General features: G+C 34.0%; 1 protein-coding gene across 5 annotated transcripts in view; it reads left to right on the plus strand.

Moving 5' to 3' along the window:
• The window catches only part of LOC138711699 (alpha-tocopherol transfer protein-like), a 190140-nt gene that overhangs the window by 76616 nt on the left and 98750 nt on the right, over positions 1-14774 (plus strand). For all 5 annotated transcript variants that reach the window (XM_069842841.1, XM_069842839.1, XM_069842838.1 and 2 more), the window contains exon 2: positions 2421-2578. In XM_069842841.1, the coding sequence (XP_069698942.1) occupies positions 2434-2578 (145 nt within the window). In that variant the 5' untranslated portion in view covers positions 2421-2433. The remainder of the gene's footprint in view (positions 1-2420; positions 2579-14774) is intronic.

Here is a 14774-nt window from a genome sequence, read left to right on the forward strand (position 1 = left end):
ATACATACATACATACATACAAATGATTCAGGACGACCAAGTTGCTTTACCTAAATGCGGTAACATTTCCATCACCATTTTATCACCAAAAAATGCGTGTAGTAACATAACTGATGAGGATTCTAGTGATGAAAATAACCCTATAATTGACAATATGCCTGTAGTCAGTTGCGAGCTGAAACGGAAGTAACCCTCAACACACAAGGGGAGGGAATGGATGATTATGATGACGAAAGTCATAATGGTGATGATGAACATAGTAAAGGCGATGGTGAGAATGGCAGTAGAAATACTAGTGATTCAGCAACCGATATATAGATGAAGAGAAAGAATAATAAATTTGAATTGGGCAAAAGTTGACATACAGCAGGGAAATACTATATTTTTCAATTTCCGTGCACACAGTTTCAAGATACTCTAGAAATTTGAAGAAGAAAATATCAGTGAAATAGCCCAATATCATATATTAGTACAACAAAAATATGGGTGGACCAAAACATGAATTTGTACAAAACATCTATTAGAAGCAAGAAATGGTACTTTATTCTGCATTGACGTAAAAGAACAAAATGCATGGCAGCTATACAAGATAAACTCCAACGAAAAACTCGATCATCTTGCATTTCTCAAACGTCTTGTCTTATCTCTTATCGAATCCACTGCTCGAATAGTACAGTCAAGCGGTATACCAGCGGTCATCAACTCTCTGCACTCTCGGGCTATCGTCTCTTACCCGCAGGTATATTTGTGGCTGCTGGCGGGTATGCTCTCTACCTAATCCTTCCGCACTTACCCTTTACCCATTTCAGCGAGTGCTGACGATCACTGCGGTAGACCATCTCATCTCAGACTGAGCAAAAACTATTCAAGGTTTGATGAAAGTAAACATTTTGTGGTAACTTATCTCAAGAACAACAAACTCGATGCAGACAGTGTCACACAAAGACAACAATAATGTGTATGAAGTGTGATGTTGGTGTAAATGTAAAATGTTTTATCACGTATCACACACCATAAACATTCTCGAAAAATACAATAATCTTATAGTGTGAGAGTCATATTATAATTTTGTGTTAATTTGATGTATTGTTAAGCTAAACAATTTATATATGTTAGTGCTAAAACGACTTATGTCATATAATGTTTTTGCATGGGGATATGACTGACGTCCTATATATAGGACACTGAAAATCTCGGATGCTATCAACATAAAAAATTTAAAAACAGCTTTGTTATGTTATATCAATTACAATTAAATAATTCATACAAAAAATCGTATTTTTTTAACAAAAAATAATTCAGTCTTATCTGGGTTAAAGCTACAACATTTTAACCACATTAATTACACATTTTTTAAAACAGACTAATCTATACTAATAATAAATCTGTAGCCAAAATATTTCTGTTACTTTTCGATTTTCCAAAAATAATTGGTGTTAACATGTATAATTAACCATCCTGAAACCGAAAATCGCTGTTTTGAATTTTTTGTTTGTCTGTCTGTCTGTCTGCCTGGATGTTTGTTACACTTTCACGCGATAATGGCTGAACCGATATATATATATATATATATATATATATATATATATATATATATATATATGAAAATTGGAATATAAATTAAGTTCGTTATACCTTAGATTTTAGGCTATATGGCACTCAAAATACTTTATTTAAAAGGGGGGGGTTATAAGGGGGCCTGAATTAAATAAATCGAAATATCTCGCTTATTATTGATTTTCATGATAAATGTTACATAACAAACGTTTCTTTAACAATAATTTCCGATAAGTTTTACTCTATACAAAAGTTTGTTAGGACTGATATTTAATGAGATAAATGAGTTTTAAAATTACAATAACAACGCCATCTAAGGCGCTGTACTGAAATAAAAACAAATGAATTCGTCTATAAGCGGCCTTGGACAACAACAATCGAAAGCTATTAAACATAGCCTAAGAGAGTTTTTATGTGTTTGTATGAAGTAATATTGGAAGTTAATTAATTGTTTAATTATTTCTTCATCATTGGAAATTGTAGTTTCTCTAGATGCATATAATTCTACAATGATATTAAGTAACTTCTGAAACATATAGCAAGAAATATAAAGTATATACATTAAAACTAAATGATATGTCAATCTTCATTAAACTATGTTTGCATGTAATAACAATTAAGAAACATGTTAAAGGAATTGTCATTGCACCAAATGATTGCTCTCTGGACCAAAATGACCGCATTTTAATTATTTAAATAAAATTTAAATTAAGTAACATATTAAACGATATATCCTTCTATCAAACACGAATGTTAACATGATCAAATGTCCTATTTTAATTATGTAATTACTTTATATTTATTTCTAACGGGTGCAGCGGAGCGCACGGGTACGGCTAGTGATTATTTATTTTTATTTCCAGACTACGAATTATAATGGCGAAAGAATTCCAAGCCCCGGGTAAAGACGTGGTACAAAAAATCTGGCAAGAATTTGGACTAAATGAACAAAGAGTGAAGGAATCTGTAGAAGCTCTCAAGAAATGGCTAGCCATGGAGCCCCATCTGCCTGAAGAATCTGGTAAGTAACAAATATACACGTATGTGTTGCACGTTAATCAACACATTTGTTCAGTTCATTAGTCTATTTATTTGTGTTAATTCAGATATGTTAGCGCGGGCATTTCTAGTGCCTAAATCAGAATTAGTACCGCGAGCAGGCACACGCTTAAAAGATAGTCTACGCTACTATTGCACCTCCTTTAAAAGATCGAAATGCCCAAGATGGACACGCCTGGGTTACGTTATTGTCAATTTTAACAACTTTACGCTTCTAATTCCATGCCCTGATATAGAAAAAGATCTAACTTTAATAAGAATTAGACCTCATATTTTAAACATAATGAACATCTGAACAAAAACTTCGGCTGACACAGGGGATCCAGAAAGCTTAGTAAACATATGGAAGTTTGCAGTAAAGAATTTGAAGCAAAAAAAGAAATTCCCTACAATATTATGCCAATATTATTATTTTCAAGCAATTTAGGCCCTATATGAATGATTGTGCAAAGTGGATAACGAATACCTCAGTATCATACAATTATGGTTTTATAATTAATTGATTAACTAGTGGACTTACTCGTGTTAATTATCTAAGATTTGTGCGACTTACAGCTGTTTCAGTGCTTCAAGCACCATCCTCAGAGTCTACTAGATCACGGCGTCATTTCGAACTCCTCTGCCTGTTATGTGTGTGTGTTTGATTGTTGAATGATGTTGAAGAGTGGAGTCAAATAGTGTGTGTGTACTGAAATTGATCTGTGTGTTGAGAATTTGATCGGGGTGTGTTTTAGTGTGTTTGTATATTTCGTATTGTTCTAGTGTGTCGAGTTTTTGGTTCTTGGGTTGTATGTCTAGGATTTCCATGTCCGCATTTTGTTATTGCATGTATGGTTAGCATTGGTTATGTGATTAGCGTACGTAGATGTATTGTGTCCTCTGGTTATTGCTTTAATGTGTTCTTTGTAACGTGTTTGGAATGATCTGCCTGTCTGTCCTATGTAGAACTTATCGCAACTATTACATGCGAGTTTGTATACACCTGTGTGGTCGTATTTATTTGTTTGTGCTTCTTTTGTGTGTTGAGATGTGTTTGTAGTGTGTTTTCTGTTCTGTATGTTATGTTGTATTTCTGCTTTCTGAATGAAGATGCGATCTTATGTGTGCTTTTTTGTTTGCATATGTTAGTGTGATGTATTTCTTGTGTTCTTGTGTTTGTGTTGTATTTTGCGTGTTTTTGTGTTTGTTAAGTTTTTGTTTTGTCTTTCTTATGTTGTCTATTATGTTTGGATTGTATCCGTTTTCTTGTGCTATGTATTTGATTGTGTTCACTTCTTCATTGTAGTGTTGTTGGCTCATGGGTATGTTGAGTAATCTGTGTACCATTGTCCTGAATGCAGCATGTTTGTGTTGTGTGGGGTGGTTAGATGTTTAGTGTATGTGTGTGGTGGTGGTGGTTGGTTTTTGTGTAATATATTTTGTAGGTGTGTTTGTTGTCAACTTTTGTTATAGTGATGTCTAGGAAATTTATGGAGTTGTTGTTTTCAAGTTCTAGTGTGTATTGAAGTTTTGGGTGTAATTTGTTTATGTATTGGTGTACTTTGTGTATTTGTCTTTTGTTTCCTTTGTATAGTATGAGTATGTCGTCTACGTATCTATGCCAGTATATCATGTTGTCTGCATATTTGTTGTGTTCATTGTTGAGTATGTATGTTTGTTTTATGTTGTGTAAAAATATCTCTGCTAGTATGCTGGATATGGGTGATCCCATTGGGAATCCTTCTGTTTGGGTGTAGTATTTGTTGTTGTGTGTGAAATAGTTTTGCTTTGTTATGATGTCTCTGATTTCGATGATTTCTTCGATGTAATCTTGTGGTGTGTTCTCATCTATGAGCATTTGTTTTAGTATCTGTAATGTGCCCTGTATTGGTATATTAGTGTATAAGTTGGTGATATCGAAAAATGTTAGTGTTGCACTGTGTGGTATGTGTTGTTGTTTTGTTTTGTTGACGAGGTCTATAGTGTTCTTTATTGTTCTCTGTTCTCTGAATTTTATGTTGTTTCTGATGATTTTGTCCATGTGTGTTAATGCTTTTATTGGAATTTCAAAAGGTTGTATTTTAATTTTGTCTGGAATGTTATGAGCGATTTTTCACCTGAATAAAACAAGAGATCCACTCTTCGGAACGTTGTGCGTTTATATTTTTGGCAACTAGCGATCGAAAAATTAAAAACTGCTCAACTATTGAATTCGCCAATGAAATAAGACTGACGACGTTTTATGTGTTTATACCGCACTCATTTCATACTGAACTGGTGTTGAGTGGCCACGTGACCGAGCCAGCACGGGATTTGTGTTACCAAGATATGCACAAGTACTATGGAAGAGACTAGTAAAATGATTTGTGTGAAGTGTGGCATTGCATGTGGCAGAAACCTGCACATTACGACGATGTGATGAGAAACAACTAGAAGCATTTGAAATTTGGATATGGGAAAGAATGGAGCGTGTGAAATGGATACACAGATTAAGAAATAAATATGTCCTACAAGAAGTGGATGAAGAAAGAATGATGCTGAAACTGATCAGGGAGAGAAAAAGGAATTGGCTGCGCCACTGGCTGAGAAGAAATGGCCTACCGAAGGCTGCACTAGGAGGAATAGTAAACAGGAGAAAAGTTCGAGGCAGAAAAAGAGTTAGTGGGTTTTAAAAAGGGCGCGTCAGCTACTATGGCTATTTGTACCCTTATCTAAAATTCTTCACAAAACACAGACACAATACAATAATCTCAATACTTAATAGAATTAAAAAGCGTTGTCGTGGGCAGATGAAGATATCAGATGAAAGACAACATTAAGAAAATATATAGATTGTATGCGGAGACTAAGGGCCGCATTCATGAACGAGACTTAGGATGAAGACTTCCCAAAGTCGACTTTCGTAGTAAAGTTTAACTTTGTTAAAAGTCCCATTCATAGACAATACTTCTGAGACTTTGACTATGACTTTGGTAAGTCGAGTTTTGACGATCTTGTTCTAGTGTTTGCAATCAAAGTCACTGCCTTCTAAACGAGTTGAATTAATAGATAGTTGAAATAGAGTAGGCATTGCCACAATCAAAGCCATCTTTTGAGTCACAAATGAAAGAAACAATTGAACATCGGTACATGTTAAGCGATTGTTGTTAACCGTTCTTGCAGCTTTACATAAGAATAATATTATTCGAGGGCTTATTGTGAAACTAACGTAAGTACAAAAATTGACATTTTTAGGTCTTTACACCAATCGATAATATTATTTGTTCTTCTACCTGGCCACAAAAAATCGTAACTCAGAACAGTCTTGTATATAACACAATTCATAACTACAAAATATGATGATATAGTTTATTTGAAATAGTGTTGCCTGTTAAAAATTTCGTTGTGAATAAAACATCTATTGTAATTAAAATAATTTTGTTGTTAAGATATGGAAGATAAAATGCCACCGATGACAGACTATGAAAGAGACATATTATCCTACTGACAGTTGGCAGAGTTACTGCCTGGATGTCTGTAGAAACTACTTAATAATTATCAGAAATCAATATGCAGGAAACATTATTATGACGACAAAAGGATTATAAATTAACTGCATTTCCAACTATATAACCTATCCTCTATAGAATTAAATGGTAACAATCAATATTAAGGTATTAATCCTTACTTATAGCGTAAAATCGCGATGGAATAAGTTGTATTATTTATTGGTGGAACATAATATAATCCTCTTTGATTATTCAGCAATGAAAGTTCAAACATGAATAGAATATTATTTTAATACTGTCTGTTTATGAAATCTGTAACTTGATTTGAATTTATAATCTATAATAATACGGTAAGGAACATGAGAAGCTTTAATAATCTCCTAGATGTCTTCAATATTCTCGGAAAATTCAACAATTTTCCAAATATCAGCCATTTTCCTTATGCCCACGAACGAAAGTCAAAGTCAAAGTCTAGATTTTCGACGACTTCGAAGTAAAGTCACGATTGAAGTTTACTTTCGTCAAAGTGTCGACTGTGAATAGGAAAATGGTGACTTTGTACTTTCCAAAGTGAACCTTAGTCCAAAGTCTCGTCTATGAATACGACCCTAAAAGAAGGCAGAAATAGCAAACATTGGAGAATGCTAACTTTGTAGTGAAATACATCCTCTTCGGCTGAAAACTATGAATCAGTGGAATGCACATTATTTTCTGTAATAGGGATACACATGCCCATGATTTGTGAACATTGCTTGAAATACTCTTATCATGAAACAGTTCTATTGCTGGAAAGAGAAATGTAGTGAGACTTAAAAGGAATGGTATTTACACAGTCTACTACAGGGATGAGACGATATGAGCTCCCAATCATGGTAGAGGAGCTCGACCTTGATCACGAGCGCATAGCGCATCCACTCGAACGCAGACAACAGGGATGTACAGAGCATGCAGCGAATAAAGGCAGCAATTATTACAATAACTTGCGTTACTAAATTTCTGGCTATGTAATAGGGCTAATTACTAAGTTATTTAATATACATGTAGGCCTGCATATATAAATAAACCGCAAAGGGAAGGGTTTTTAGGAACAAAAAGAGAAATAGAAAATTTAATTGTATGTAAATCATTTTATTGTTAAAAGCAATTATTTATTATGTAAATACTTCACTTCATTGGTTAGGAGAAACTAATAGGGTCTACCTGCTCGACGTGTGTGATCTCTAAGTACTTTTGAGTATTTGTTGAAAAAATAATAATGACAATATTGATTGAAATATTAATTGTGTGATTGTAAAATATAGTCCTTATTCTCCAGTCGTGATTATGTAATGAGTTTTCTTAGAGTGATTTGTGAGGTGCACGTATCACGAAAAAACAAATTGATTAAATTAAGACATTGAGAGCCATCGTAATTTTTGGGGCCAACCATTTAAGGGGATATGATTGATTTTTAAAACTTCCACAATTTCTGCCAAAATTTGTGAAATTTATACCATATAAACAGATCTATAACAATATCATCTGTACAAAATTTGGTGCAATTAGGTCTAATAATTTTGAAGTTATATTTTTAAGTATATTTTATATTGACGTTACTAAAAACCTCCTTGTATCAAAGTTTTCAAAATGTTTAGTTCATATTTGCTCAAAATCTTGAAAATGGTTATTGGAATAAAAAAGAATTAGTTTTTTGAGCTTAGTAATAGTATAAGTTAAAGTGCTATCAAAGATAAAATATTATTTCTAAATTAAAGAAACACGTAGTCTAATAAAAGTAAATATCCAGAAACAAGCAATAAATAAAACATCAACAATATATTTAAAATAAAGAAATAAAAAGAATCTAGATACTATCTACTGACCCAAAATGTAAATTAATTTACCTTCGATGTCAATTCCGAAATCAATTTATTTCTCTCTTCTCCTGAATAATGCCTATATTTTTTTCATGTTGCGTCTCATAATGCCGTTTTATGTTGCTTTGTTTGCAAATGGTATTTTTTTTACACAAACACTGGACTTCATCACCATGTTCGAAGCATAAATATTGTATCTTCCACTCTTCCTTGAAAGCTTTAAGCGCTTCCATTCCGTCATGATGCGCTGTGTTCTAATATCTGTACATTCTTTAGCAATGTTTATAGGTAAAAGAGCTCCGCGCGCGCGCAGCGGGCATAAAATAACTCTCGCTCGCGATTATTGGTCTCCATCGCAAGACTGGTCTACTATATACAGTCACGAAGCTTGAGTTTTGAGGGTGCTAGAAACAATAGATTATGCCTGTACTATTTCGCATTGTCTGTAATGAGGCGATATTAGCGATCCTAGTGGTAAGCAACTACATGATGTTTGCATATTTACTACGTATTGAGCTTCGTGACTGTATATATTAGATTGTGATATTTATGCGAATGAAAAATTCGAAATACAGTTCTTTGAATGATATCAATTTCTCTTCCTTCCTGACGAGAAGTGGAGTACGATTTTTTTGTAAGTGCTGGAAGAAGCACTACTTGCTCAGCTTTATTTCTTATACAGGGACATAATTTTATTTTTACTTGCATTTTTATTGTACCTGCATTTCTGACTGTACTTCACTCCCACCCCTTCACTAATGTCCTTGCTCCCGTCAGACACACAAACTTACGGCCGCTGTTGCATTCGAAGTCTTCAAGCAGTGAAGTAAACACTGCAGTGTATAGTGTGTTTCAGAAATATGATTGCGTTTTCTATAGAAGAAAGAACCTACATTAATAATATCGTACTAAAACATTATATTGAAGAAACGATAAATTCAATTTCAGAGAATATGATTCAAAATGTTTTTAATAATATGCGAAAAGAATTGAAGCCTGCATTGTAATGAACGGCAACCATTTTGAGCAACTTGTTTAAAAATTCATATTAGCTTATTTTGAATTGAGGTGGCTAGAAGCAAAGGAATGCTAGTGACGTTTGTAATAACATGAGTTAAGTGCATCCAGTGTAAGCAAAAGTATCTAAAATTTTAGTGGCGAAGGGATATTTTAATCGCATCACACATTAAAATTTAAATAAAAATTTCACCGGTTTTACGAAAGCTTAAATATTTAATCCCCATTTTCTCAAAAGTAACTTAAGTGCACTTACAGCCCTATACTTATGACCCCCTCAATTTAAATGCACTCTCTATATTGTATGTTAACATCAATAATTAATATGCTAAATAAAGCAGACATTACATAACGAACATAGCTGCCTGAAAAGTTGAGTTTTTAGAAAAAAAATGTTACTACTCTATTGTATTTTGATAAATTCCGTAAAAGTGATGATCAAACTGAAAATCGTAATATCGTATTTCCCTACAACATAAATGGATACACTACTTTTCTCCCCCCTCCTATACCTAGTAAAATTATTTGTTTACATATTGCACTAGTAATATCAAACTCCTTTAATGGAAGGCGGGCAACAGTGTTTCCGAGTATAACCAGGTTAATGTTAAAAATGTTGGTAAAAATAAAGTGATGGCCCTGTAGTACTCTTCCTATGATTCCGTTTTCTCGGGTCATAACAATTCAGTCTGACGAAGACTTTCGACAGTGTTCAAGGTGGGACGAGTTGAAGGCGTCCATCTGGAAACATTTCTGTATGCAGACATTTCGTTGTTGTAGCATTTTTCAGATATTTTTATTCCACGTCAAACAATTCTTCTTTGTAAAACCCTTCATACGCTTACTCGTGACTGATGAATGGATGACGATTCGGAACTGTACATTGTTTTATAAACTTACGTAAACAGCCATCTTTAATATTTGCCGTACTGTAAGTAACCGAAATTTAGCTTACCTTACAGCAAAAATGAACCACCAGTAAATGGTATGTACGCAGACGTCTGCACTTCCTTGACTATTCTTTAACCAGCGATGAGTACACAACTATTGAAAAAAGGTTGCTTATACCCCTGCGAATCCTGAATATTCAGACGTTCAGTGTAACACACAAGCGGTAGGATTTCGACTCGAGGGATTTGTCATAGAAACAATTGTAGCGAATAAGGTCAGAGTTCGACTTTTCTCCCGTTCCCAATATTAGGTATCTACGTCATTTCGTCATTACTTCTGCACTTCTTCATAATTCCCCGATTTTATTCCATGGTGATATTTAGTTAGCAAATGAACCAGTCTGATCTATTAGCACAGATTATGCAACAACTACAGGGACATCATTTTATTCTTACTAACATTTTTAATATTGACGTGGCTATACGTTTGGATTAATGTTTCGGAGCCGGAAACACCGCTTGCTACCCCTTCCACGATTGAAATTCGATGATTCTGGCGTAAAATACAAATCACTTCACAAAGTATAGGAGGGAAGAAAAGTAGTTCATCCATTTACTTAAACTAGCCCTTCGTCACTCGCGTTAAATTTCGTAACTCCAGTGCTCACCTGGATTACAATGGTAATCCACATTTGTTTTTGTTTACAGACAAGGTTTAAACATTGCAATTAGATTTAAATGTTAAGAAATATATTGTTTTCAGTTATTACAGTAATGAGAATGGATATGTTACGCATAACGGAACGTATTAAATATAAATATTAATAATGAAATATATTATAGTACACAAATTGCATTCAAGTGACATGTTTGCATAATATTTCCACACTGGACGTGTCTTTGAGTCATAATTTATTGTTGCACCATAGTTATGAGTTAGTTCACTATCATCATAATTATATAGGATATCTAGCATTGTTGCTCACTCGCTGTTTGAAGGTCACCTGAACTCTTGATGTAAACTCTCCCGCAGGAAACGCAAGTTCTTTACTGCTGACCTTTCTTACGTCATATTTGATAACTGAATACCTCACTCAGGGGTGAAGCAATGAAAAAATTCAGGGATGTATCAATCATTCTCGCTTCACTTGTAATATTTTACAGAAGTTTTTGTGTATTGTAAGAAGGATATTGATGCACTTTGATTTTTATATTTGCTGTTCACACTTTACACACGCGAGTCTAATCTACATCTGATTCAATTATCTGAGTAGACCTATGCATTTCTTCTACACAATTCAAGCAAATTACATCTGAATGAGTAGGAAAAATTCTCTTCAAGCACTGGAAACAAGATTGTCTTGTGCTCTTGTTTCTTGTTCTACCACACATGTAGCACCTACCAATACCTTCTGGCCGTGTTCCTTCTTCTTGACTTGTTTGTGGAATGCCTAAAAGTTGCTCTCCTCTTCTCTTTATTTTTCTTGAAATTGTCTTTCGGGTGATGCGCTCGAAAATTAGTGGCTTCATTAGGTCCAGAGCAAGGGTTTTTAGGAAGTTTTTCCGTAGAATTTTGTTTTGTTTGCAGAATAAACAACAAGAGCATTGACACCTGCTATGTTTTGTAAGTAAAAAAAAATAGTCAGAGGTCAGCGGCGTGAATTTCTACTTACATCATGGGCTGAGCATAACTGGTCCAGGACATCCACAGCACATTTAGTTCTATTATAGAATGATATTGTTTCATGTTTCTGGCTTCCTCCCGTTTCCTCATCCATTTCCTTATCATAATGCATGGTTGATAATGCTAACACTGTTTTGTTTTTTTTTTTTTTTTGGTACATACGAAATAATGGTGCAGCTTTCATTGAATCCAAACAATGTACTGTTAACTTGCCTGTATTGACTAGTTGTGAAATGGGGAGGGATTTCTCTTTTGTTTTTTTCCAAGGTTCCTAAAAGTGTAAGTTTGTCATTTTCTAGAAGATCTAAACACAGAGGTATGCTCGTGAACCAGTTATCGGTGGTCACATTTCTTTCTGTTCCTTTGATGGGATGAACCAGCCTCTTCACCACTGCACGTGCACTGATACTTTGATGAAATGAAAAATCTGGTTGAATACCAGCATAAATTGTCAAGTTATGAGTGTAATATGTTTTCACATCCACCATAGCAAAATTTTGATCCCATATTTTGCTGGTTTAGTAGGTATATACACTTTAATGCAAACAACTGCTCGTCTATAGTTACATATTCGCTTGAAATGTAGCACCTTTGTGAATTCTGAACAAATAACTCTAACACTTCACGTTCAGCAGCCAGTTCATAAATTTCTTTCCTTTCCTGCTTGTCATGAATGTTATCAAGGCGTAGACATCGTAGCAAAAATTGGAATCTATTGTAGGTCATAGTCAGGTAAATTGACTCTATATCTGTGCCATTTTTATCCCATAGTTCTCTTACGTTCAGCCTTCCCGATTTCAAAGTGCCAGCAAGATACAAAATACCCAAGAGTGCTCGAATTTCAACGTCATTTGTTAATTTGCAATCTCTGTCACGTCCGTAATTACGCTTCACTTTTTCAATATAAATATTAGTACACCTTACTATTACATTGATTATTGACTGATCAATAAAGCAGTCAAAACACTCTGTGTGTGTCCGCACATTTTTTGCAGCTCTTTTAGGGCCCGGTAAATGAATCACTATATTTTGTGTTCTTCTTTTCCCTCGTTGAGCTACTGGTTCTTTCTGCCAAATTGTCGTGTTGTCTCTCCCCTTATAGCAGTTTCCATCATTTATGGACATTAGTCTTTCATCATCATCACCATAAACATCATCCTCCTCCTCGTTGCCTTGTTGTGAATTAGAATCGTGAACTTCATTCAAAAGATCTTCTCTGTTGCTTTCATCATCACGTTAATTTTCAATGTCATCATCCAGATCTTCATCTAGCCACTTGCAACTATTGCTTGTATTTTCCGTACCCATTGCAGCCAATTACAAAGAGGATGGAACGAAATCACACATTTTTTCATAAAGTTACTGCATTGCATCACTCAAAACCATATAAAAACAATTCCACTTATCTGATAACGTCAGTATTCGCGTGGATTACAATGGTAATCCACTCGGAAAAATTTTGTATCACTTGATAAAACTCCGTATATCTTTGCAAAGCGTTGCGGCAAATATATCTAAACACCAGTAATGCCTCACTTAGACTGTGACGAGAAATTGCATTGACGCTCAACTACGCAGTGCTGCAGGTAGTGACGTCATACAGGATTAAATATCAATGGATTACTATTGTAATCCACGCGAGTACTGAAGGACTAGGAGATATCATAATTTTCAATTTGATAATTTTCATTAGATTTTTGTTTAATCAAAATACGGTACTGTATTAACAAGAAGTGTTTTTACTCACGAACTGAGTTATCCATGTGAACGTATTCATTATGCAGTGTATATTATACTGTGTACAGCACATTAGCGTACAATATAGAGAATGAATCTTAAAAGTATTTATTTCAGTCACTGACTTCACAGCATATGTTTAAGGTGCTACACCTTTACATTAGATATTTAAAAGACGTATGATAGACAAAATCAAATATACATCATTAATCAACATCAAACAACCCAACGTATAATACACTGGCATTTATAATAAAACCATATAAACTTGAAAAATATTCAAATAATCACGTGACACAAACCATGATACATACGTTTCTGAATGGTGGAAATATATATATATTAGTGTGAGACAGAAATAGGAATATAATAAATGTAATTACTGTAATTTTGCAACTCTTCACAATCATAACACTTTTTTTCTTAGTTTTAAATATTATTATTTTTGTAATTAATAAATCATGTCATTTTATTATCTCATATGTGAAGTCTTGCATTTATACAGGGACATCATTTTATTTTGCTTGCATTTTTATTGTACCTGCATTTCTGAATGTACTTCACTCTCACCCCTTCACTAATGTCCTTGCTCCCGTCAGACACACAAACTTACGGCCGCTGTTGCATTCGAAGTCTTCAAGCAGTGAAGTAAACACTGCAGTGTATAGTGTGTTTCATAAATAAGATTGCGTTTTCTATAGAAGAAAGAACCTATATTAGTAATATCGTACTAAAAAATTATATTCAAGAAAGGATAAATTCAATTTCAGAGAATATGCTTCACAATGTTTTTAATAATATGCGTACTGAATTGAAGCCTGCTTTGCAATGAACGGCAACCATTTTCAGCAACTTGTTTAAAAATTCAGATTAGCTTTTTTTGAACTGAGGTGGATAGAAGCAAAGGAATGCTAGTGACATTTGTAATAACATGAGTTAAGTGCATCCAGTGTAAGCAAAAGTATCTAAAATTTTAGTAGCAGAGGGATATTTTAATCGCATCACACATTAAAATTTAAATAAAAAATTTCACCGATTTTACGAAAGCTTAAATATTTAAACCCCATTTTCTCAAAAGTAACTTAAGTGCACTTACAGCCCTTTACTTATGACCCCCTCAATTTAAATGCACTCTCTATATTGTATGATACCACCAATAATTAATATGCTAAATAAAGTAGACATTACATAACGAACATAGCCGCCAGAAAAGTTGAGTTTTTGAAAAAAAAATGTTACTACTCTACTGTATTTTGATAAATTCCGTAAAAGTGATGATCAAACTTAAGATCGTAATATCGTATTTCCCTACAACATAAATGGATACACTACTTTTTTCTCCTCCTGTACCTAGTAAAATGATTTGTTTACATATTGCACTAATAACATCAAACTCCTGTAATGGAAGGGGGAAACAGTGTTTCCGAGTATAGCCAGGTTAATGTCAAAAATGTTGGTAAAAATAAAGTGATGTCCCTGTGCATATATATATATATATATATATATA

Source organism: Periplaneta americana, chromosome 13 (genome assembly GCF_040183065.1).
Source record: "Periplaneta americana isolate PAMFEO1 chromosome 13, P.americana_PAMFEO1_priV1, whole genome shotgun sequence".
NCBI classification, from domain to species: Eukaryota; Metazoa; Arthropoda; class Insecta; order Blattodea; family Blattidae; genus Periplaneta; species Periplaneta americana.